General features: G+C 39.7%; 1 protein-coding gene across 6 annotated transcripts in view; it reads right to left on the bottom strand.

Moving 5' to 3' along the window:
* mical2a (microtubule associated monooxygenase, calponin and LIM domain containing 2a) overlaps positions 1–24690 on the bottom strand; it is a 67898-nt gene that overhangs the window by 31392 nt on the left and 11816 nt on the right. The window contains exons 3-24 of one of the 6 annotated variants that reach the window (XM_083913579.1): positions 21391–21598; positions 20377–20493; positions 19237–19338; positions 16370–16525; positions 16121–16221; positions 14894–15151; positions 14617–14732; positions 14357–14483; positions 14153–14243; positions 13521–13668; positions 12066–12265; positions 10953–11056; positions 10673–10744; positions 10444–10572; positions 9962–10066; positions 8873–9133; positions 7223–7330; positions 5378–5558; positions 5185–5261; positions 5005–5101; positions 3115–3175; positions 509–701 (exon numbers count right to left, since the gene is read on the bottom strand). In XM_083913579.1, the coding sequence (XP_083769705.1) occupies positions 3117–3175; positions 5005–5101; positions 5185–5261; positions 5378–5558; positions 7223–7330; positions 8873–9133; positions 9962–10066; positions 10444–10572; positions 10673–10744; positions 10953–11056; positions 12066–12265; positions 13521–13668; positions 14153–14243; positions 14357–14483; positions 14617–14732; positions 14894–15151; positions 16121–16221; positions 16370–16525; positions 19237–19338; positions 20377–20493; positions 21391–21598 (2817 nt within the window). In that variant the 3' untranslated portion in view covers positions 509–701; positions 3115–3116. Of the gene's footprint in view, positions 1–508; positions 5102–5184; positions 5262–5377; positions 5559–7222; positions 7331–8872; positions 9134–9961; positions 10067–10443; positions 10573–10672; positions 10745–10952; positions 11057–12065; positions 12266–13520; positions 13669–14152; positions 14244–14356; positions 14484–14616; positions 14733–14893; positions 15152–16120; positions 16222–16369; positions 16526–19236; positions 19339–20376; positions 20494–21390; positions 21599–24690 lie in introns of those variants that run through there. The other 5 variants (XM_083913580.1, XR_014593196.1, XM_083913577.1 and 2 more) reach the window with 5 other exon arrangements.

The raw sequence follows: 24690 nt of genomic DNA, 5'->3' as shown, positions 1-24690 counted from the left end.
TTTAAGATGTATGACTTTTAGGACTAAAGAGGACACAGTGAAATTTTTATTTTATTTACTCTATAAACCAGATTTCAGTCCAGTTATACACAAAAATACAGAGGTCAATATCTGCTTACTGAAAGAGATGTGATGTGAAGTATTTATGAGCTAAATGGTGCCATCATGAACCTTTGGACAAAAACCGTCAACGGTCCTTGAGAGCTGTGGTGTGATACTAGGTTGCAATGTAGCATTACACTTTAGTGTGTAGGTTATGAACAATGGCTTTTAGTAACAGAGTCAGAGACCTTGTTGTGTGCGTGTGTGTGTGAATTGACAGGCAGAGTTTTGATCAAGCTACGGGATTTTTTTCACTGCAGAAAGAATTTATTTAAGGATAAACCAGTTTCCGGTCTGAAATACAGACAAACTGTATAAAATAATTGGTTGCAGCCCTAAGTGACTTTTTTACTGTATGAAATTTCTTTTGCCTTCTGTCTATCGGATAAATGAAGTCAGACCCCAGTAACAACACATATATTTATTGAGAAATACGGTGGCACAAAAAGAAACCAAGGAATCGCTGAAAAACAACAAAACAACATTTATAGCACACTTTTAGGAAGTCAGCATGCAATCCAAACAATTATGTACATAATCAAGAATTATTATTGTTTCATTGGCAGTCCTCTGTGCGTGAACCTCACTTGTGGCAGCTTCTGAATAAAAAACAGGACACAAACATTGAAAATGCGTTCATTACTGTGGACATGCACCGACTGACTCTACAGTTTTAAAGCCGAACTGAAACTAATTAACTGAAAGGGAGTTATTGCTTATTCGGATTATCTTTATGTGTATCTTGTAATTGTTAAGGATCTTTGAGAGAGTTTGAGTTTAATACAAACAGTAATGTGAATTAATGAAAAAGTTGAGAACGAAGAGGAAAAAAAACAATATCTTTTTATGAAGCTCAGCTCCTTTATAGACCCGGATGATGTGTCTTCCTCAACATCTGCCTGTGGGCTTTACAATGTAGAGTATGTAAGTATTTACAGATACATTGCGATATTGACATATCTAATTATATTAAATGTTAGGAAATGTATCCTCTGTCACATTTTGTTCATGTTAAATATATATTATATATTATCTGGCACACACCTGTCCACTGTGATAGATTAGTTAAGTTTTGCCTTTATTCCCTTTAGTGTTTATACATCTCTATGTTGTCATCATTTAATGGCAGTAGAGGTTGCAGTAGAAATCAATAGTGTAACTGTTAACCTTCAAAATGTACTCTTGAAGAGAGGGAAGAACATAAGTTTCAACAGAATATAAACTGGTGTTGTAGAGTCAAGGACTGTTTTACAGCACATTGTGTTTACAGCAATTTCTCACGTTAATGGAGGTTCAATCCTCTGTGCTCAAAGTGCATCCCTTAACCTTTTCTAACACAACATAGATGCACTTTTTTATTTTAGGTTACTTAAGAGAAGGCAGAAAAATGTCACTGAACTGTTTTATAAACCAGGTCAGTTATGCAGTGAAAATGTAAAGCTACAGGAGACCAAAGCGCACACTGAAAGGGGAATTTTTTTTCTAAATGGCACTACTCTATACTGAACTCCAAGTTAGCACTCTACGTCTCGCTAGTCTGAACTAGAATATGAGCTTGCAGTGGCGGACAAGAACACCTTGTGAATGCACCTGGGAAAAGGCTCCGTCTCACAGGACAGATGCACGATGTTGATCCATTTTCTGACATAACCATTATTAGTCAGAGTTGATTTGCCACATATTTTTTCCTCTGGCAGCGGCCTGCATCACTGACATTGACTTGACCAGTGTACTAATCTGTTCCACTTCACACAAGCTTCTGTAGAAATGGTTTAATAAGTGTGAGCTCCTCCAGAGCTGAAGCATAGGTAGGCTTCACCTCTGGGTCACAGACGATCAAACTGTAGGTCTTTTCTTTTAGTAAAAATCTTACCACACCGTTGAAATGTTTGTGGCCTTTTCTTTTATGGGGAATAAGTCATTTCAATGTCACTGGCCTACCTATATGCAAATGTTCCACAAAAACAAGTTTCCTCCAGAGACTATTTTGCAGAGGCAACGTTGCCACGGTAATTGTGATTGGTTTAAATAAATGCCAACAAGCCAGGGCGTTTTTTCCTCCTCATCCCAGAATGCATAGTGAGATAGCCGGTTTTGGTAAAGTAGAATATATACCGCATGCATTAGTATGTACTTTGTAAGAGCCGCTGCAGTATTTTGCCTGATATCAGACAGAATTGTCAACTAGTTACACTTTGTCAACTTGGAGTTGGATTGCAAGGTCTGGACCCAGGTAAGTGTCGTCTACAAGTAAAATGAAAATATGATTTAAAACTCAACCACCATAGTTTTTTTGCAGATTCAGGTGTGTAATGCTAGTAAAAGCTAATGCCACTAGCCTCAAATCAGACATGAGGAGCAGGCTACAGAGGTCTGGCATTCACTTCTTTCTAAATTGTTATTCGTGACCTTCAAAAAGTAGTCCATTTTGGAAGCTCTCTGAGAAATTAAAATGTGAACAGATACAAACCAATGACAACTGGGCAACTCCATCTGCTGAAAACAGTGAATACTTACAGAACTTGCTTTAAATATTGGTGAATCCTTACAGCACTTGTCAGTCGACTGATATTTTTAGCGGAATTCGATTTGAAAAGTTGATGTTTTGAGATTTTTTTTTGTGAAAGCACAAAAAAAAAGCTGATTTGCTGCTTCCTTGGTTTCTTCTCATTACAAGTTAGTTCTAGTGCAGTAATCAGAAATAATTACAATTTCATACTATTTGAACCACCAAATACTAAGAGATGTAGGCAGCACTCCACAGGTCTTGAGCCAAGCTTAGTTAGTTCCAAGTTCATTCCCAAAACAACCGGAGGATCAATGACAAACACTGAAGCCGTTCATTAGTCATACGAGTTTAGTTTAACTCAGTGTCACTTCAAACAAGCGTCTTTAATCACTTCAGCACTGTAAATGTTGTTAAGTCATATAATCAGACACTTTGGGTCAGTTATTTATTGTCAGCCACATCACAATTATGACACATGACCACGAGACCATGCAGGTGATCACCTTTAAAATGTAATTTCTCCTAACCATCCAGCTGGCTCACACACTTTATAAAAGGCTTCAGCTGAATGAGTGGAAAAGAGACAAAATGATCTAAAACACAAATAACAGCTGAAAGCACAAAAGTAGAAAACATTTATGAACGCAAACAAAATACTGACATTCATAATGAATACGATATTTGTATGTTGGCACCATCACACACATATTATAGTTTGCATGATTGTCGTCTTGTCATACATAAAATAAATGTTACACAAGTCCAGTCAGTGTGTATGAGAACAGTTCTTTGGTATTTCAAAACACTGTAAAAACACTCATATTGCATGCAGCAGTTTCAGTAATTCAACATGAAATATTAGGTAGCTGACTACAAAACACAAACATCATATTGCATATGCAGCACATCATGCTGTAAACACTTAACGTCTTTGCAAATAGCACTTTTCAAATATGTTATAAACAAAACTCTGAAACTCCAAAGTGCTTCATAAGCATCATTAGATTAGTGTGTCTGAATCAGAAACAACTGTGTGGCTTCCAGTAAAAGAGGCTTTAAAAATTAAGGCAAGAGTGGCAAGCACATTCAAATATGTCACAGCATGCTCACCAGCTTCTATTGTCTACAGTAAATAAGAACGCATTTCATAAATCAATCATTTAAAACGTAATTGCCTTTAATGTTGTACAGGGAGAGGTTAAAAAAAAAAAAGGTTGGGGTATCTCATTTTGCCTTCATGGTTTTTTCTGAGTCAACAGTAGATGGCAGCAAAGTAGAACTAAATACTGAGAAGGAAACTCACCAGACCAGAAACTCACCAGACCAGAAAGATTATTTGGTGTTATCCATTCAAGAATCAATAAATAAAACTGTTCATAAAAGTAAGCTGAGTGGTCAGAGTATGAAATGACAAGAAGCAAAATGTTGACGTGTGTAAAACTCGCATTCGTGCATACATATATACATATATATATATATATATATATATATATGTATATACTGTATATATGGTCAGTGTTAACATGCGAGCTGGCTTCTAAAGTATGACAGTTTACCGCTGTGCCGATGAGGCAGTTCCCAAAGGTAAAGTGCATCAAGTTAGTCAGTCATAACCTGAGTTAAGATATTTTTATCTGTAGGATGCATTTTCCAAAACACTTAGTAAAAGGTTGACGTCTACAGCAAAGATGATTTCAGCAGTCTCAAGTATTTAAAGAACTGACTGTGGTCTGTTTTATTTGACCGTAAATCTATTCCTTTAACTTATTCTAACTCTAAAAATAAAAGCAGTTTCCACATCAAACCCACACAAAAATATCTGGTGCAGTTTTCATTAACCCCTGTATTAAATTGCAAAACGTTGCATGAGCAACATACAGTGTCCCTTCTTTGGCTGATGCACAAGTACAGTACATCCAAGACACTGAGAGCAGTATCATCATAAAAGGCAAGTAAACATTACAAAGGTGCTTGTGCACGGCTACAAATGATATTATGACAAGAGCACTCCTGCTAATGGTCATCTCAGCCACAGATTTAAGGTAATTTAAAGTAGAATATTAACAGCTGAAGTCTGCTGAGTGTCTAGATGAGCCTGTGTCCTGTGTGCTCCTGCAGCCACAGCAGTAGAGGCTGTAGAGAGTTGGGCCCATAAGGCACAGCCTCTGTGTACATCTGCAGCAGTACCTCTTGTAAAACAAGCAGCAGGGGCAAGCTCATGCTCAGTAGCTCATACAGGGATGCATAGTCCTGGGCATTGTCCCTCAGGTGGCCGGTGAGGGCCTGTGCTGTACTGCACACACGATGGGACAGATACCGGGGGGCATTACATACAGCGCGAGTCACGCTCAGGGGCCAGCTCAGGTGTTTCCTCATGAACGAGCTGAAGGTACCTGCTAAGGATTGACTCTGTAGGTCTGCTGTGCTGCTGGTTTCGAAGCTCTGCCCATCATGAGCACATTGCTCCTGAACTCGAGCTCTAGAACGATTCTAACACAGAGGACAGAGGAGTTAGATGTCTTGCAGTACATGTTAGAATAAGATGCATACTGTTAAAAATGCAAAGTACTCACTGAGCTTTGAGACAAAGTTCTCCTTAGGTTTGTCACATTGTTGTGTTGATCAAAATGAAGTTTGCAGTACAATTTCCCTGCAAAATTACAATAACTGTCAGTACAAAGTAGCCAATTAAATAATGAACTTTGCTCTTTCTTTAGAAAAATGGGGATTCAATACTGACAAGAGCTGATATTGGATGACACATACCCTGTTCAGAGTCGTAGGCATGTGCTCCCTGTCGCAGGGCAGAGCTGCAGGTAGAACAGCGGAAGCACTCTCTGTGGAAGTAGCGCCCCTCGGCACAGACCCTCTCCACCATATAAACGCGCCGCTCGCATGAGTGACACTTGTCAGCCGACGGGGAAAACGCTCTTCGTACCGAGCTGCCCTGGGTAACAGAGGACAGGGAGAGTGATGATGGAAAAAGAAACAGTGAAGATAAGCTCTAATGTCACACACCATGTAATGACAAAAGCGAGACACTACAGGCAAAAATGTCGTTTTCTCATGCACTGGTCGTCTGGGGTCTTCTTCAGAGAAGGTGACCATTGTCTTTTTCTTAAAGCCTGAAGCCCTAGATTTCTAACAATGGCTCACTAACATTCAACCAAGAGGGAAACACAGTTAAGGAAAGCAAGTAACAATTATAGAAAGGAGATAATAACAAGGCTATATGGATAAACACACATGGTTCAGTGAGACTTAATCATGTCTAAATAGTTTTTTTTTCGGGAATAAAATTGGATTCAAACACTGTGTGTGTACTAGGATTTGTTCCTTTATATTAAACTATTGTAAGTCCTGCTATAACATCTGACTGTTGAGCTCGAGCCGGCTGTTTGGGATAGGTGGAGCAGTGAAACCCTCATAGTGCCACCACAAAAGCACACACACTTCTCTTCTGTGAGGACAAATGGTAATTAAAAGCACAAGGGGCAGAAGCAGCAGTTAAAGCTCGCATGCAAAGCAGCAGTCCTTAGCAGTAGTCACATAAATCTGTCTTATAATTAAGAAGATACACGGCACCAATGTTAATCTTGGTCTGTAAGCTGTTAGAACAGAGTATATGCGTGCTGCCTTTGGGACAAACAAACATGACATCATATACATCTTTTCGCCAGTTTATTAGGTACTCCTAGATAAAACTGAGGCAGTCTAAAAGAACAATCCTTCAATCAACCATAACTTTAATTACGTTTTTAGTGTTCAGTGTTTTTTCAGAGCGATTTTTCAACTGCATAGTAATTTTTGGGGCTGTAGTTTTTTGATACAAGTACCGTTAAATTTAATTTTGTTACACTGACACGTTATTGTGGTTGATATGATGAACTTTCTGCTTATTTATGCATCTAGCAGTTACGGGGAAACATTTTCATGAATATTTAGAGTTGTGCTTCTGGTCACCTGATGAAGGTCAATATTAACTCTATCCAAAAAATCATATCAGATTCAATTCATGCTCTTCACTACGAGTAACAGCTCCTTTCAGGCAAACAGTCGTTGATCACTGTTATATCTTGTACCATGAGTGCCCTTTTTCTTGGGCATGTATAGATGAATGTATTTGTTGTCTTTTTACGGTTGATTTGCTTTGATTTTACACTGCAGACACTGTTATGTCCAAAACAAAACTTCCCACTGGGACAATAAAGTCTATTTTATCTTATTGTGTCCGTCTGTTGTTTGGTAATCAGCAGGTATTGGACAATATTTTAGTGAAACTAAAAATAGCAGCCTCCTGCAGCTGAAGACGACACCGTGAGAGCTGTGAGAGTGAACCAAAACAGTGAAGTGATGTAGCAGACAACTAAACAAAAAGTTAAAACTCTCTATAAAGCTATCTATAATTTCCTCTGTATAAAGCGCAGAGACAAGCTGCACATTTGGGTGATTCTCTGTAGTCCAGTCACTTGTTTTTTGTTAAGTAAGTGTCAAAAAAAGAATCTATGTTGTGAAAAAATAAAGGGAAAGGGAGAGCTCCTCACGCACGCAGGCAGGCAGTGCAAAACACATGGCCCAGGTGGCGTCACACACCATGCTTGACATAGTCACCTTGAGTACAGCAGAGCTTTCTGCTGAGAACAACCCACTAAGGTGCACCGCTTTTTCTTTTATACTCTTTGAGTGAAACTCTCTAGCTTGTTGTGTCTGAGCTTTTTTCTGCAGGATGAAAACACAGGAACAAAAAAAAGCCATCAGTCTCGCCTCCTTAGTACCGCAAGACATTCTCCCACCAACAAATGTGGAGCTTTCCATGTATAGACATAATTAGGTAGAATTAAACCATTTAATAAACACTACACGGTTAAATAATGAAAGGCCTTTCTGTTCTACTTTCCTCATAAGCAGCAGGATTTGACAGCTAAGTGTGTATTGTCGGGAGGAGAACAATAACGTAGTTGTGTGGAACTAGGGCCGCCTTATTACATTCATTTCACACCCCACTTGATGTGGTTACTCATACTGTACTGGAGCAGAAAACTGAGACAGCCACACAGAACTGGCACAGAAATCAGAGTGTGTCGGTTAAGCCAAAAAATACCTGTTCATATTAAATCAAAAGTGAAGTATTGAGTCTTTAAGGCTTAACTGAGTCAAGTCACATTCAAAAGCACATTCATTAAAAGGATAATCATTAGATTTAAGATTAGTTTAAAAGAATATTGTGTGCAAAGTTGGATTATCTTTTGATGAGGGAAATTCCAAGCACCTCACAATCTGAGGGCTACGATGTTATTATAAAACAATTGAGGCAAATTATTGATTACTACACATTTATTTTTTTCCTCACAGTGAACATTTTCTACTTTGAAAACATAGCACATTTGTCATGATCCTAGCCAATACACACCAAAACTCAAGAAATAACCCATCTTAGAACGTAAAACATACATCGTCAAATTGGTTCAGCCGTAAAGAACGTAAAGCTCAGGCTTCCAAAATTGGTACAGGCTGTGTAACAATTTTGAGATTTAGATTTTTGTGGGCAAAATAATAGAAACTTGAAGATTTTGTTATTTGAGAGTTGAAGGATTTATACCACTCATGTCTGTGCTCTATGTATGGAGCTAGAGCCAGAAGGCGGTTTAACTAGCTGGGCACAAAGAGTTATGTCTTATATATTACCTTTGACTTGATAAAAATGTTTGTTCGGGTACTGTCAGGAGGATTTTGGATGAGTATATCAACTTATGATTGTTGTTGAGGGAATCTTGAGTGGGTGTCATCATGGACACACCTCAAACACTTTATCATTGTCTATGTCTTGAAAAAGTTTGGTTCTTAACAAAACACAACTCAGTTCTGCATTAAATGATTTGATAAAGAGAAAAATGTTGCTGATCTGAGCCAACACAGGCAGGCTTTTGGCAAATCTTAACAATAAAAATAGCTTATTCGCAGACGTAAGCCAGTTTATTCAGCCCTGGTCAATCTGTTCCACACGACTCAGACTGGCCTATAATCTGCCTGTGTGCCTGTCTCAGCTCGTGGTCATTTGTAGGCCTGCTCTTGCCATCTTCATCATGTTGGATAATGTAGGGGCATACTCCTTCATCTGACTACACATTGCACACACCTAAATGTAAAATCAAAGCATAAAATTAAGCAACTCTGGGGCCTTTTCGGGGATCATAACATGCAACAATCACAAGGGATTGAAGAAAACAGAAGTTAAAATATGAGGGAGGAGATAGTGATCACCTCAGAGACGTGTTCGTCCACCTCCCTGAGGCGCTGGAGGACTCTTGACATGAAATGAATTGCTGAGTGGCAGGAGGGAGAAGTAGCAGGGGGGTCTGCACTCTCAAGCTGAGGCTGGGGCTTCGTCTCAGCGTGCGTCTGATCAACATGTCTGAGCTTCATTACAGAAAATGGATGCTGGGACTCAGGCTGGAGCTGAGGTTTGGGCAGAGTCTTTGGAGGCACTAAGTGTTCTGCTGCTTTTCTGATACTGACTTCAAACTGAAAGGGATAATATACAGTAGTGCACATGTGAACGGTGGTTTAGCTCCTCATCAAGCAACCAAACTGTTAAGCTGGAATGGATTTAGTATGGCTGTAGATGATTTAAAGAACCGCACAGGTGGTATTACATGTTTCGGCCCATTAACTACAAAACACAAGTACTTTACAATGCTGCCAAACACTTTCAAAGCATTGCACAAGTTTGTTGTGGCGTTAGTCATGTCAGCCCTGCATGGAAATCAACTTTCATAGGTAATCCATTACAGTAAATATTTTGTCTGCTTTATGGTTTGCAAGAGTTTTGTAATCATCAGATGGTAATGCAGATCGGAGCAACCCCTTTTTAAAACTTTCTTCTCGGGGCAGTCAAGAACAGAAGGGGCAGTCCAACATCCGAGAACTGCGAAATGACATCTACATTTAAATGAGAGAAACTTAAATATTCATTACCCTTTTTTACATAATGTTTGCTTTCCATTAGTCTTGTATGATTTTAGCAAATCCAAAGCTCTTGTGGGGAAGTTGTTTTTGTCTGATTTAGTCAGTCAGGAGGACTAGAGAATGAAAAACCACCAGTATGGTCATAAATATCCAAAAAGAGATGGAAAAACCCTATTGTGGCAAAAAATATCACTTGAGCTTTTCATATGGGTGGTGTATGTGTACATATATAGTATGTGATTGTAAATGTATGTGTGTGTATGTGTGTATGATTGACTCATGTAACATACATATTTTTTGAGACAGTAGGACAGAACTAGCATACAAATAATACTGTTTGTACATTTTGTGTGTCATAACTGCCATCTGGCAGCTCCGGACTACCTGCATCTCAGGAGGAGGTTTATGTGGGACCAGAGGCCTGAGTTTAATGTGCAGACTCTCAGTCAGGTCAAGAGTTTGCAGCAGGGAGGAATTCTCACAGTCTGACTGAGATTTTCGCAGAAAGGTTAGGAAGACCATTGATAAAAAGGCACATAAATAGAAACGGATGAAAAGATTAAATGCTGGAAACAACAGACAAAGAGAAGACTTTGTAGCATTAGCAAAAGGAAAAGTTTTGTCATTAAAACCGCAGACCACTGTCGGAGCTGCAGCTCACGACAGGGGCAATTTAAAACATATTTTAATATCCATGAAAAGAAGGCATAAACTATTTAACTATATGCAGGCAGAAAGGATGTACAAAGCAGTAGATTGTCTCCATACATATATACTTACTTACAGCCTTAAAGGATGAAAATGAAAACCGCAGTCCTCCTACAATAAAATATAGGGTCTATATTGAACACACATGCATTTTTTACCTGTGTTTTCCTTACGGTGTAGCTGGATGTGCTTTCAAACTTGGCTTGCAACTGAGTAGCCATTGAGCGCACTTTGTTTTCCTTGGGTTCCTCTTGCAGTGCAGAGCCATTACTCGACAGATTAGTGGCCTAACAATAGACAAAAAACAGACAAGATCTTACTATATCAACAGGTTATATTTTATAGAGGTTAGGTTTGAAATTACAAGTAGGTTGTTTAATAACAAACCTCCTCCAAATAACTGCATAATTTCCGCCTCCTTTTGTAAATGGGATCTGTACCATCTGATTTCTTTTCATCCTGAAAGTACAGCAACAGGAAATAAGACTGGATAACCAACAGACCAAAGATGGAGAGCTTCAAGGCAACACCAGCTGCAGAAATTCTCATATGGTTATTGAATATATTGTCCTAAATATATTGGAAGTCAGAGAAAGGTAACTTGTTGTATTTAGTACCAGATCTATACATATCAAATTATATACGCATCAGATCAGTGTGGCGTTACCTTTGGTACCCGTTTCCTGGGTAGTGCAAGATTGAATACGTTATTATTACTTTTGACTTCCTTAGATGGATAATCTTCATTGTTTTCATCCACTCCTCTGGAACCTGCAGTAAAACACACGGCAACATTAGAGTGCAGAGCCATGCATGTCAGATATCAATGAACAATGACCATATACTGTAGATTAGGTGGTCCAAAAAAGAGTTACTGTATTTGTGTAGAGACATTTTCCACGAATGAAGAATCACTCAGCTGCATGTCAGAGGAAGGTTGACGTTAAATGAAACAACACAGTATAGTTAAGCATTAAATATCGCTTCAGTAGAGACAGGCAGCCGCCGTCATGTTGACTCCAGCAGTCCGCAGCTCTGCTGACATACACATTCCTCTCATGCCACTTTGAGTAATAGGACTGAACGACAAACACACTTCTTTTTTTTTAAAGGAAACCAAATACATTCTCTCTCACTGGGATTTCAGTCATTTTTGGTTGTTTGTGCTTATTTTAATTATAAAACACAGTGGAGAAGATAAAGAAAAAAAAGAGGACAAAAACAGTTAAATAACACAGACATCCACAGATCAGTAGAGCACAATACAGCAGAGTAGAATCAAGTCCAGTCCAGTGGCATAGAGTCAACAACAATACAGTTGAGTTGTAACTAGTATAATAGAATCAAGTAGAGTTGAGTCAAGTAGATTGGGATTTCTAACTAGGGCTATTTGTACCCCAGGGGGTGCTTGGATGTAAATTTTGATTTGATTAAACGAGTATATCAGCTAAACACTACAAATTGCAGCTATCTAAGAGTGCATGACTACTAGTAGGTAGGTAGCTAAAACAATGGATAAAAGGTAGGAATAAACAGTTCAAATTATGAGCTAATTCAGCTTCACTCCAAGTAGTAGTTTTGGTACAATTGCTGACCAGACCAACCTAAATATTGACAGTTCATGAAGTTGTATGAAGAAATAAACAATATCCATTTTCCAATAATGAATGGTGTTCATTGTACTTTGGGAATTGATAAAAGGGTATGTGATTCCATCCCACCCGAGTACAGCGAAGTGGAGTAGAATAGCATAAAGTAGGAGTAAAGCAGGGCAGAGCACCTGAGGCAGGTAGAGGTGTGCCACGGAACAGCTCGTAGAACTTGGACAGGTAGGTGATCATCCTGGTCTTATCCAGCTGCTGATTGGCACTCAGCTCCTTCGCAGATGTGAATGATTTGATCCCAAATTCACGCTCGCCGATGTCAAAAGCCAGCTGGAGGTTTGCAGAGTGGTCTTCCTTGATTAATGAGTCAAAATCACTGATGGAAAAAGACAGTAACGGCTTGAGTAAGAAAAAAATAATAATAAAAATGCATCTGCATATGTAGAAACATATTTTCTCTTCTTATTGTTTCTAAAATGCAGAGTTTCCCGAACCATAACTATTAAACATTCCCTGAATAATGAGACAGGAAAGGTTCGTAACTGAGATTCTAAAAAAGATCATTTCCTGACTTTCATTTCATGTTGGTGTCGAGTGACTGATGTTGAGCAAGTGTAAGAAAATATGCACACTGATATGAAAACAGTTGATGTAAGCACACTGGCATGACTCTACACAGAAACTTATCAATCTTAAAAACAGAAGAACTTGTTTCTCATATTGCAAAAAAAAACAATAAAGAGAAATGACTGTTAAGAGGAGAAAAACAAACAGCTGTGGTGTCTCTACCTACACTGACGGTGTGCAGACACCATCAAAAATAATGTAAAGCAGAGCGCAGTAACCTAGCAGCAGCACATACAAACTTTAGTGTAATTCTGTTAGTACAGAGGCTCGCTCTTTCTATGAACCTGCTCAACTCTCTGCAGTCTGCTCTGCTGACAGGCATGCATATGGAGGAGGGAAGGGGAAAAAAGCCAGTGGTTCCTGGAAACTTGCAGGAACTCATGAAATTGTAGTGGCATGTGGCGTTGTATAAAGGCAATAATTAAAGAGTAAGAGGATATAATTAGATTTTTAAAAGTACTAATCTACAGTTGCACTGGCTAATTCCATGCTGTGCAAAGCAGTCTAACCCCAAAAAGTGGAAATGATGGTACAGTTTCTGTTATTTAAGGAGTATTTTGTCCTAGAAGTGGGTACTAAAAGACACCAAGTTCCAACAAACCAAAAGGATCATCATTTAGACTTAAATACTAGTCAATAATAATAAATAAATCAGGTTCCAGACCAGTACTTATTTCAGTTTGGTTGGTAATTTTACTGACAAAATGGCCTTGACGAAAGTCACTGACAAAACATGGACAAAATAAATAAATAGTTTGAAATGTACACAGCCGCATTCCAAAAATTCCTCTGTTTGCACCCTATACTACCAGCTAGCTTTAGGTCTTCTTCACATCTATCAGCACTTTAAAAAGGGTTGAGTGTTTTAAATGTTGTGAGGAGTCAGAGAGCACAGCAGAAAACACATAAATCAAAGTGTTGCTCTCATGCTGAGCACATTTAACACCAAAAGAAATACATTTCCTGATAACTAGTTGTTACAAAAAAGGGTGCAGCTAACTTACATCAGCTGGGGTTTGAACCTGTGGATGAGGGCGCAGAGAGCGATGCCACTTTTCCAAGAAGACGTTAAGTCTGTAATCATCACATTCCTGTAGCCCTCTGTCTGTTTCTGGCACCAGGTAAGAAGCCTGGCTGGTCTGATCTCTGACTCTACAGAAATCAGAAACATGGGAAGTCAGAGTTTTCAATAAAACAATGCAATTCCTCAATAACTTCACACGTAAAAGCAGGCTTTGTTAGAAAATCTCCCACTTACACCCTTAGCAGATATGATGTCATGAACATACAACAAAAAATGGCGTGCCAGTAAATAAGGTCCTGACCGAAATGGTGCTGAGGTATGTACAGATCTTTGTCATTTTTGTCTGGACACGTACTCCCTCGCTCCCTTTGATGAGAGACTCGAGCTACTTCAGTTGAACAGCTCAGTTCAGTGTTAGTTCACAGTACATAAATAAACCCATTATGAACTTTGCAGTGTTTATAAGTGTTTCTAAATATTTTTTTGTTGAGTATTAACAGGGTTTTAGGGCATAGCAGGACATGAAGCAATGTTGAACTTCTATCTGTGCTTTGACCTACAGATACACTAATAAAAACAACACAGGAATCTGTCCATTCCAGTTAGACTTGCCTCGTCTGCTGAGATTGACTGGCCGACGTATGGTAGCAGCTCGCTCCAGTGAGCAGGAATTCAGCTCTGCGCTGATGTACAAGTGGCGCACCTGAAACAGGAAGGAAAGGCATAATTATATATGCTGTTCATGTTAGTTTGTTAAAAATGGATGGACAGATGTTTAGACTCTGATATGGTCAACGTGAGCTCTCTCCCTCTCACCTGCTGAGGCCTGACACAAGAGGAGTTGAGGTTGGGGTACCGTGTTCCGGGGTCGATGGTGTACTGGTCAAAGTTTTTGGCAATGTTTTCAGTTGTGGTCTGTGGTAGTAGCCTGTAAATACTCTCCCTATAGAAACACAAGTGAAAGTTACATGGTGCTATTTATATGGCTTTAACGTGCCAATGCTTATTCGGTCGGTGAGTGTCTAAACACACAATAGTTAACATATTAAAAGGCATAAATGTACATGTGTGGGTACCTCTCTGCCAGCACTTCCAGAGCCGTCCGACCCTGAGACCAGCTCTTTACCATCCAGGCCGTGTCTAAGGCAGCCAGGAAGCCTCTGGCGCAACCCGTCCCCATGGGCCAGAAGGGCTGCAAAGGAACACATAATACATATATATGAATTTTGTGTACTGTACATGAGCTGTTACATGTTGTCTAATAGCTTCTCTTCCCAGTCAGTCAGGCGACCTTTCTACAATGAGCTGAACTGTCTAATTTGACTTGACTTGACATGTCTTGCCCTTCCTCACCTCGAGCAGACTGTCGCCAACCAGTGCTACCAGCAGCTGGTGTCCAAATCTCTCCCTGACTAGAGCAGCGTTCTCAGAGGCGTACATGTTCGTGAAGTCAAACATTGCTACATCTGGCTGCCCACAGTGGTTCATGGCAAAATCCAGCGTGGGAAGTTGGTAGTTGGTGCCAAAGTCAGCAGCCTCTCGGGCGTAGCACAGAAGAGCTTCCTGGTTGACATTTTCACTGCTCAGCAGCATCTGGGTGTCTATGTAATCCTGTTGAACAGAAGCATGACAGTCAGGAGAAGTTCACACAGAGTATTCATTTCATGTGTAAAAATACCAACTTTATTTTCTTTATGATCTCTTGTTCTCATAGGCCCTTTTTGACCACAGGAACTTTCTCCAGGAACTAGGAACCTTTTGACAAACTCATTGTGTTTCCACCGCAGTGACCAGAGTCTAGTTTTGGGGCATTAAGAATACAAGTCCCTTATCCGGGGGGGTAGTACTCTCCAGAAGTACAGGAATTTAGGGTGTGGGTTTGCATTGCTGAACACTTTATGATTGGTCGAGGGCTTTCAGCAAGGATTCAGAGGACAGCATCAACTGTCATTATTTTTTAAATCTGCTGCCGTAAACCAGTTTGTTATTTGTTCATAGAGCTTTGGCGCATAAACATAGAGTTAAAGAAGGAATCATACTACAGATGGAGGTCTTACTGAGCATTTATGCAGTGCAAAAACGACTAGTAAAACAGCTTCTGCTTTTTCATACGGACTAATTTGCCTAATCAGTGCTTGTACTGAATGAGATGTACTGAAATGTGGACCACTAGCCTGGCTCTAAACCTCTGTAGAGCTGCAATTTTGGAGATTCAAATGATTCAAACAAAAATGGCAACTCATTCTGACTACAGTACCAGGCTAGTATGCAGTCTAAACTAATGTATACCAGGGTGTTTATCTCCCACCAACACAGAATTTACTAGTTAATTCAACACCTCTGAAACACAGTCCGGACAAAATAAAGTGGAGCTAGTATTTGCTGAAGCACCGCTGCATTTGATTGCATTATATTGCATTATATTGCACAATATTTAATGACACTGATTCCTTGTTATGTAAAAATGAAATAAAACTATGCTGAAAATTATCGGTTAAAACACATTTTCAAGAAGTGAAGTGAAATGAAATAGCAGTGAAAAAAGAACACAATGGATCCCTGAAGGCATGTTTTGCTTACATTAATGACAACTCCCTTGTCCAGTAGGCTCTGTTTCTTGGCAGTCATAACAAAGTAATGCGTGTTGTCCTTGTAGTACACAATATTCTCCAGATCGACACCTGCAACATGGTTTGAGAATGGAAAAATATTATTTTTAAAAAGCACCAAAGGGCATTTGGAGTGACTGACTTCCACCCTTCAATGTCTAATTGAGCTTCATGCAATCTGACAGCACAGTGGGGCAGTTTGACTGAGCTTCTCTCCCACCTGTGTCCTCTTTTAGGTCAAGAAAGAACTTCTGGTTAAAGATGAAGGCCACGCCGCTGATCTCTTCTACTTTGGCCTCTGCGGTGGTGTTCCTGTTGATGAAGTTGGCTGTGATGGCGATCGCCAGCTTTCCCCTGAACTCCTTCCTTTTGAAACCTGTGAGAGAAAAATACAGATAAAGAATGAAACAGAGAAATGGTGGAATAAAGAAGGGAAGATGATCTTCCTCAGCAAACCAATCCTATCTGCTCGTCTGTTAAAACCAAAGGAAATCTAGTCTTACAGCATAATTACAAATCAGTTATTTTACGATAAGAGGCGACCTCCCAAGGTGAGAAATGATGTTGTCAAGGGAGCAAAAGCCACAGATTTTAAGAAGTATCATCAAAGTTAAATGCATTTTGCTTAATTAACCTTCAGAATGGTTTAGCAGTAGAGGGCCATTTGTGAAACTTTCATGTCATACAACAGTCTTTCATTTTATTTAGAATTTACTTTATGGTTTGTTAAAAACAATTTTTTATTCATACCTTCATACTTCATTGCACGTTACGCATTAATAATAACACGATTACAAACATGCACACATGCAGACACTCAAAACATGCAATATTAATAGGCTTGATTACTTATTTAACCAGGAAGATTTGTTGAGCATAGATTATTTAAGTTAAATGTGGTTTTTTTAAACATATTTGCATTTGCTGATACCTATATTGACACATATCCGGGACACAAGAAACAATTTTTTCAAAGATTCTCTCAACGTTAACTTTCTATGACCAGAACAAATAAATAGAAACCCGAACATCAAATAGACTAACACTAAGGTTCAACAGTTTACTGGTAGATTTTCTAATTACCTTCTCAAACCAGCAAGAACTGACCAGAAATGTCACTAATTCTTAAACTGTAAGTGCAGTAAGGACAAGAAAATGGATTGGTTGCTTACTACAATGTGTAGTATGAGACAGTGAAAGTACTTTCTAGGGGCTAGTAAAACTTCTGAACTTGTGAGACAATTCCTCCATCCTGTAACTGTTAAAAATAACAGGTCTCTTCACTGCAGTGCAGATCTGATTGTATTTAACTCTGTGTTGCCGTAGCTAGGCCACGAAAGCAGCTCAAAAGCAGGCTGACTGCAGGGAAAAATCATTCCCCCCGGGCTTTATCATAATTGAAGAATGAGCTAAACATCTTGTCCTGCCCAAAAATGCCCTTTTTAGGAAAAAGCATCTGATCTCATGCGAATTGGTTGTGAGATGATGAATTTTTTAGGAGAGGCCGAAACAGTAAGACAGAGAGATGGAAAGAGTCCAGCCTGAATGCATCTGCTGCTGCACAAAGCCCAAGCTCTGCTCTATTTATGTACAGCATTTCAATGACCGACCTTTCTCTCTAGAATGGCGTCATACAAGTTTAAGTTAACAAAAGGTGAGTTTCATTTATAGCTTCACAACAAAAAGTAGTGCAGTGTAAGTCATCCAAAGTGTGGGTGCAGAAACACTACTGAGTAAACAGAAGGTGTGCTGGGTTTTATTAACGTGACTTCTTGTTCAAAGTGATGCTACAGAGATTTTCACAATAATGCAAACACTTGAACATGGACAGCCTTGTTAATTACAAATATAATCTCATACACTATATAACTGAAGAGTTGAAATAAAATATTTGCATTGTGTGAGTTTCTTAACTGACTCTTTAGGTCCCAATTTATGCTCATTTTCAGGTTCATACTTGTATTTTGGGTTTCTACTAGAACACGTTTATATGCTTTAATGTTCAAAAAAGATGATTTTTTTCTCACACTGTCAGCCTGGATATACCTGCATTCGCTTTTTGTCTGAAATACTCTGTTTTAGCGCCTGTCTCTTTAAGCCCCCCTCATGAAAAAAGCCCAGTCTCTTCTGATTGGTCAGTGTTTTGGTCACTGCATCAAAATTCTCCGCATCTCCGCATTGTAATTGCAACCGGGGAATAAATGTAACAGCGCTATAGCTGCACTTTCTACCTATGTATTGTCCCGTTGTTACATCACAACTGTGCGGAAGTCCAACGGCTGGTTTAAAGGCACAGTTTTCTGAATACAGGCTGTGTGCTTTTTTTCTGTGGATTGAGTGTTTTGATACTTTCAGTGTTTACAAACATTCTCTATAACTGAAAATAGCGCACCTCAAGCTGCGGCAATGGAATAAAATGGTATACATTTCTGGTCTCCTAATAGGCGCGGCCACATTTGGAAATGTTGAACTTTAATGGCAGTTATAGATGCATAATGTATTTATATTTTACTTTGATAACATTAGATATTTACATAGCTAGCAGTCAAATGTATCCCCTTCTGTTCCTGAGTTATGGGGTTGAATAATAGACATAAACACAATGATGTCACAGTGATGTTGACCTTTGACCTTTTGGATATAAAATGTCAGCACTTTTTACTTTTTTTACATTTTCTCCTATTAAACATTTGTGTGAAATTTCAAAATTAGCGTAGGAATTCTTGATTAATGATCAACGCGTTTTGTGAGGTCACAGTGACCCTGAAATCTAGCATATTTGAAGACATTTCCTTCATGTGTTCTTGAGATATCGCTTTCACAAGAGTCGTACAGAGGGACAGACGGACAACCCGAAAATTAAACCGGCCACAGAGGACTAAGGAGAAAAGAAACATGAATTTGAGAGTGATAATAGGCTCCAACCCTGTGCTTTGAATGTTGCTTGTGAGAAAATATACATTTGGGTCCCAGAAAGTTCATTCCTTGATCAGATACAAGTAACTTTATATCGTACTTTGTGTACAAAGTGATGTACATCCTTGAGGCATCTATACTGTTGACCCCTTTTGTTTGCTGTCTTTTCACCTTCCAGAGTATTCCTGCGTCCGTCAGCCCCCACCACAACATCAAACTCAAAGTTAGCCACGGGGTGATCAGCAGGTCGGATTGCAGCCCTCCACCCAAGCCCTGAGAGATGGAACCAAAGACAGAGAAAAGGGTAAGACACATAATATAAATCCTAGGATTATTCCCTTTGTGCTGTACTCCACAGAACAATCAGCACACAGCACAAAAAACGGCAGCTGATGAAAAACGGGGGGAAATAATTGGGGGAAAAAATGGCTTTTCATGTCATGTTTAACAAGGAATGCTTCATGAAAGTCCACTAGATCTGGTTCTGCAAACATTGTTTCAGATTTATTATTAGCCGTTTGAAGTATGCAGTGTGGGTGTGTGCGACACCGGCACAGTAACGGCTTGTTGTGCAATATCACCATGTGGAAAATGCATTCCATGAAGTCAAGGGCACAGCTAAGTTAGTCACTGCAGAAGAGGAGGGATAAGTTTGTGTCTAAATTTAGGCAAGGCTCTCGTTGTTATCAGAGTATAGATATTACAGCTGAAGACACATCACCTGACAACAGCTGTGTTAGTTATTTTAGAGTCTAATAGTCCAATATGAAGTGCTGAATGTCAGAAAAATATCATGACAGAGTAAACGATATTCCCTTTAAACAAAGGGAACACTGTTCATTCACTGGCATTGATGTGATACAGTAGGCAGGTGCATAGTACAGTATAGCAGCCATACATTTAAGCACTAACTGAGAGGTCAAGCAATATACTTGACCTCCGACAACCTCATGTAAATATGAAAAAACTAAATAGGTGCCAATGTTTGTTTCCTGTTTATTGGTGGCTGTCAAGGAAATTAAATACTGCAGGATGAGAAGTCCCTTGCTGACTGACCAGCCTTGAAGCAGACTGCCAGCCTCCAGATCCTCCAGTAATCTATGCAGTATCGGTCTAACAGACTGAACCGCCTGATGTCTATATCTAGCTCTACACATAATTAGATGTCTCATCGTCATTCAACTTCACGTCCCGGTTGGACTGTTTCCAAGCTGCTTAAACCTTCTCATCTTCCCAAAGATCATAAAACAACTGTCAGTAGGTGCGTATTGCAGCACTGTTAATCTATTGTTTGGATGTGTGAATGGACACCTTCATTTTCCTGATCCTCTGGAGGTTCCAACAGGTTGACAAACTCCACATTGACGTGAAACTCCACTGCAACAATCAGGGCGACCTTCATTAGGACCAGCTGCAGCTTCTGAATGCCTATTAGACACATACACACACACACATCAGTGTTTGCATACAGACGTAAAACACTGCCAGGCTTTAGGTTTTGCGTTATATTGTTTTGACACTGTTGAGAGCAAGGCCTGAATCCCATGACTATGCTGCATCTTTGCTAAAGGCTTCTCCTCTTGTTGTTGGAAAGAAAAAACGGATCAATGCTCATGTGATACTCGGATAAAAAACAGGGTAATCAAACTAAACTATTGATTTTCTAGAAATATATACAAATTTCTTTCTTCGTCTGTTTTCCTCTCTTTAAAATGGTTTAGGAAACAACCAGCAACAATTGTACAGGAAATACATACAAAAAGAAGAAGTTAACAATGTTGCACAGAAATACAATCATACATTCATTTCAATTTCATACTGGTTGATTAAAGAAGATACAGAACATAATGTTTAACAGTATTGGCAGAAAGTTCTCTCAAAATGTTAGGCTATTTACAGGGAAACTGTAACATTTGACAAAAAGCCAAATATACAATAGAGTGCTGCAAGGGTGAGAAGTTGGCGTTACCCTGGTGTATTTACGGACACATTTTTTGTCATAGAACGAAACGTAAATTCGTAAAACGAATTAACTTTGAGACGAGAGAAGTGCAAAAATGTACGGGTTTTAGTACTCATTTTTTCAGCACTCTATAACAAATAAGGTTGCATAATAAAATAGGATAAAAGCTAAGAGCAGATGCAAGAAAGTGATGTAAGCCCATAATATTTAACGCTAATACTGAATATACTGGAGAATTTTAGTGTCCAATAAGCTACATCCTAAAGGTGAAGAGCAGAGTTCAGAAAGGCTAATAATATATGATCACAGGTCAATGAATAGCAAAAACCGGAGGCATTTGTTAATTTCTATCAGATACTCACTGATGTGGTCTATGGCCCCGGCACAGAATTTGCCATAAAACTTTTTGGCCCCGAGGCTCCGCAGGTCATGAATGGTATAGGGCCAAAGGTGCAGCACGTTGTTTCTCGAGAAGGAGTCTCTCTTCTCGATCACCACCACTTTGGCACCCATCAAAGCGAGTTCAATGGCTGTCCGCAGGCCACAGGGGCCTCCTCCAATGATGAGGCACTGAATAAGAGAAAATGACAGATTGATGAGGTACATCATGAAGACATCTGTAATCACAGACAGCTGACACTTTTCCTACAGAAGAGGCTGAGATGAAATATGGCTTACATCCTACTTGTTTATTAACATACCAGGGAGCATTATACCATCTACATAGATCATGACAGGAAGCAGCACTCTACTGCACCACTGGAGCATTTAACGGCTGAGTGTCTAACTCAAGGACACTTCAGCAGGACAGACAATGACTCTGAGGACCTTTCCAAACTTGAGATGACTTCTTCAGGCCACTATGTGTGTCTAAGGATTGTTAGTAAAACATAGAGGGTTTACACACACCTGAAGCATTGCATTATAGAAATTGCCAAGAGGAATGTTTGCAAAAAACCTCTCCCATCAACTCCATCCATTTTAACCTTTGGGCCCACATAAGGTGCTATCAGCCTCACTCAAAAATGCATGAAGTCATGCATGGGGTTACAGCGTTTGTCTGAGAATGTGCGGCTCAAACATGACATCATCCTCTCGAATGATAGATGAAAGAAGTGACGCATGGGTGCTGGCAAACTATCGTCTTTCCTTCTAAACATGTTAAGAGGCATTATAGAGAATTGTGTAGAGAGATGTGTGTCTCTTTATTCCTGTGATGTTTAATCCAGTACCAAACTACTTCTGAAAGTTGCCCCTGCCGTGCTCAACAAGGTGGACAGTCTCCTGTCTCGATAGCCTCAGCAAATTACCGCTGAAAATCTCTTTTCTTTCACCCTCCCAACTAGCAGCACAAAGAGCTCCCACTCTGCCACCAACCCCTAAATCCCACCAGCACGCAGACAGGGGGTTCGCAACATATCTGAACAGGGGGACTCACTTCTTGCCATCCTGTGTGTCCACCAACAGGATAACACAAAGTGAGGAGAGGGATCAGTTCTGTGAGACAATCAGACTGGATGCAGTTTACAGAGCTCCTAGTGCCAGCAGACCAAAATCCCAAATTGTGCCTTAAATGGCTCTCTGCTCCCGCACCAAAAACAAGATGATTAGGGCTTGAGTCATTGAATGTTCTCTCCATCTGTGAGTGTGTGGTTAAACTTTGGGGTGGCTTCACAGGGGGTGCAGGTAATGAGAAACACAGTGTGTCATCAAGTGTTGCCTGAGGTTATCAGGATGAGGTATTCTCAGGTGTGAAGCACACACACAAAGGTGGTGGAAGAGCTGCCTGGACATGTCTACCTGCTGGCTTCTCTCAACAAAGGGTGAGTTAGTGTATTTACACATTCAGAGACAGGGATGGCAGGACGCTGAAAATGTCATTTATGTGCACAGTACAGACTCAGTTTATTCAGATGTACGGTCACAAATGTGCACAATTTTATCTAAACTCGAGTAACTGTTTTCGTTTGCCTATCAGCCGTTAGCAGTAACAGGCTGTTTGTTTTAGCCCGTTTCCATTCGCTGATATATTCAGATATGAGGCCTTTCCTGACAGTTTGCTCCACATCTGTTGAGTCAGCACAAACACGCTTCCTTTCAGCTTCCCACTTGTGACCTCGCTCTCATCCCAGCTCCACCTCGCCCTGGTTGCATTTGTCTCTCGCCTTGTTAATGAACCCTATCTGTCAGTAAGAGCATCGATGTTTACGTTTTTGTCTAAGCAGATGGTGACTAACTAGGATCTCTTTTTTCTTCCACATCATCATCTTGATTTCAATGTTAGGACACTAGAGCTGCAGGGGCCAAATTAACTTTTTGGTCTATCTACAAATGGCAAACCGAAAAAAATGACCAGCAACTTCTACCCAACCAGTACCAGGTACCAGTACACAGGACAAGTGTATGCACTTTTTCTGTTCTCAGAGTTAAATAAGCACTGTGTCACAGAGCTCTGATGAAGAATGATTCATAACATCACATCATAGATTAAAAAAGGAAAAAAAGATACATTTTCAGTTTCTTTGTGCACAGTGAAACTTTATGAGGAACAAACACACTGTGGTTATGTGTCATTGTCACAGCTGCCAGCTGTGTCAGGCCGTAAAACATAGATGACATCACATCCTTTAAAGATTGCTGCTACAGCGGGGATATGAAGACGAGGCGTCGAGTGATATCACATCTGTCACGTTTAAAAAGCTGAGTTGCCATAAAACCACGAGTTGTCACCTTGTGATTCTCCCAGGGAGAGGAGAAATTAGAGATCAAGTGAGAGCAGATTGCCTGTCCTGTGAGTGATTAAAACAGACTTCATATTGAAGCAACTTATTTCATCTCTGGCTTTTAAAAGAAAAAGGCACTCTCATAAATTCACAATAAGTTAGTGTTTAAATAATGTACACAATCCACTGTTTGTATATCTGGTGTACTACTTTTACCACTAAATCAGAAGTAGTATACCACTTTTTTTTTATAACACAACCCTGTCGATTGTCCGAATTACAAAATCTGACCTCATACTCTTGGCTAAGGAGTTTAGGAGAATCACACTTTCTTTAAACGTTTACTTTTTTCTTCTTACCCATTTTGGTGTTGGCTTTAAATCCGACAGAACCTGTAAAACTGAGCTCACACTGAAGCATTTAAAGCATGTTTTAATAACAATCTGGGGTTGGCTCCTTTTAGGAAAAGCATACAAAGAGCAGAGCACACCCGCAGAACAACCAGGCCAAATAATCATAGCTGCTGAGTGATGCTGTCTGTTTCTCTGCGCAATGAAAAACACTCTTTCAAGCTGGAGGCAGCTGATGCCCGAAAGGTAATCACACTCCTCCAGGTTTTCCTACTTTCCCTCATCCCCTTTACTGCCAAGTGCCCCCCTCCCCCAGTCAAACACCCCAACACAATTTCTTTGTCCTCATCGAAGCCATTGTTTCATAATTTAATTCAAGAATAGCTCTTCTTACGTGTTTCAGGAATGTGTCTTTTGTGTGTAATTTTCTCTCTGAATATGATTGTCTGGTTGTGTGATTTGGCTGCAGAGTTAGATGAAGCAGTACACTGCTATCAATGTTTTTTTTTCTTCATCCTGTCTTTATGATATTCTGTGTCATGTTTCAGTTGATTATGGGAACATCTGTTGCTTATAATTGATGTGTGTA

Source organism: Echiichthys vipera (genome assembly GCF_963691815.1).
Source record: "Echiichthys vipera genome assembly, chromosome: 1".
Lineage (NCBI taxonomy): Eukaryota > Metazoa > Chordata > Actinopteri > Perciformes > Trachinidae > Echiichthys > Echiichthys vipera.
This window is presented reverse-complemented; position numbering and strand designations above follow the sequence as displayed.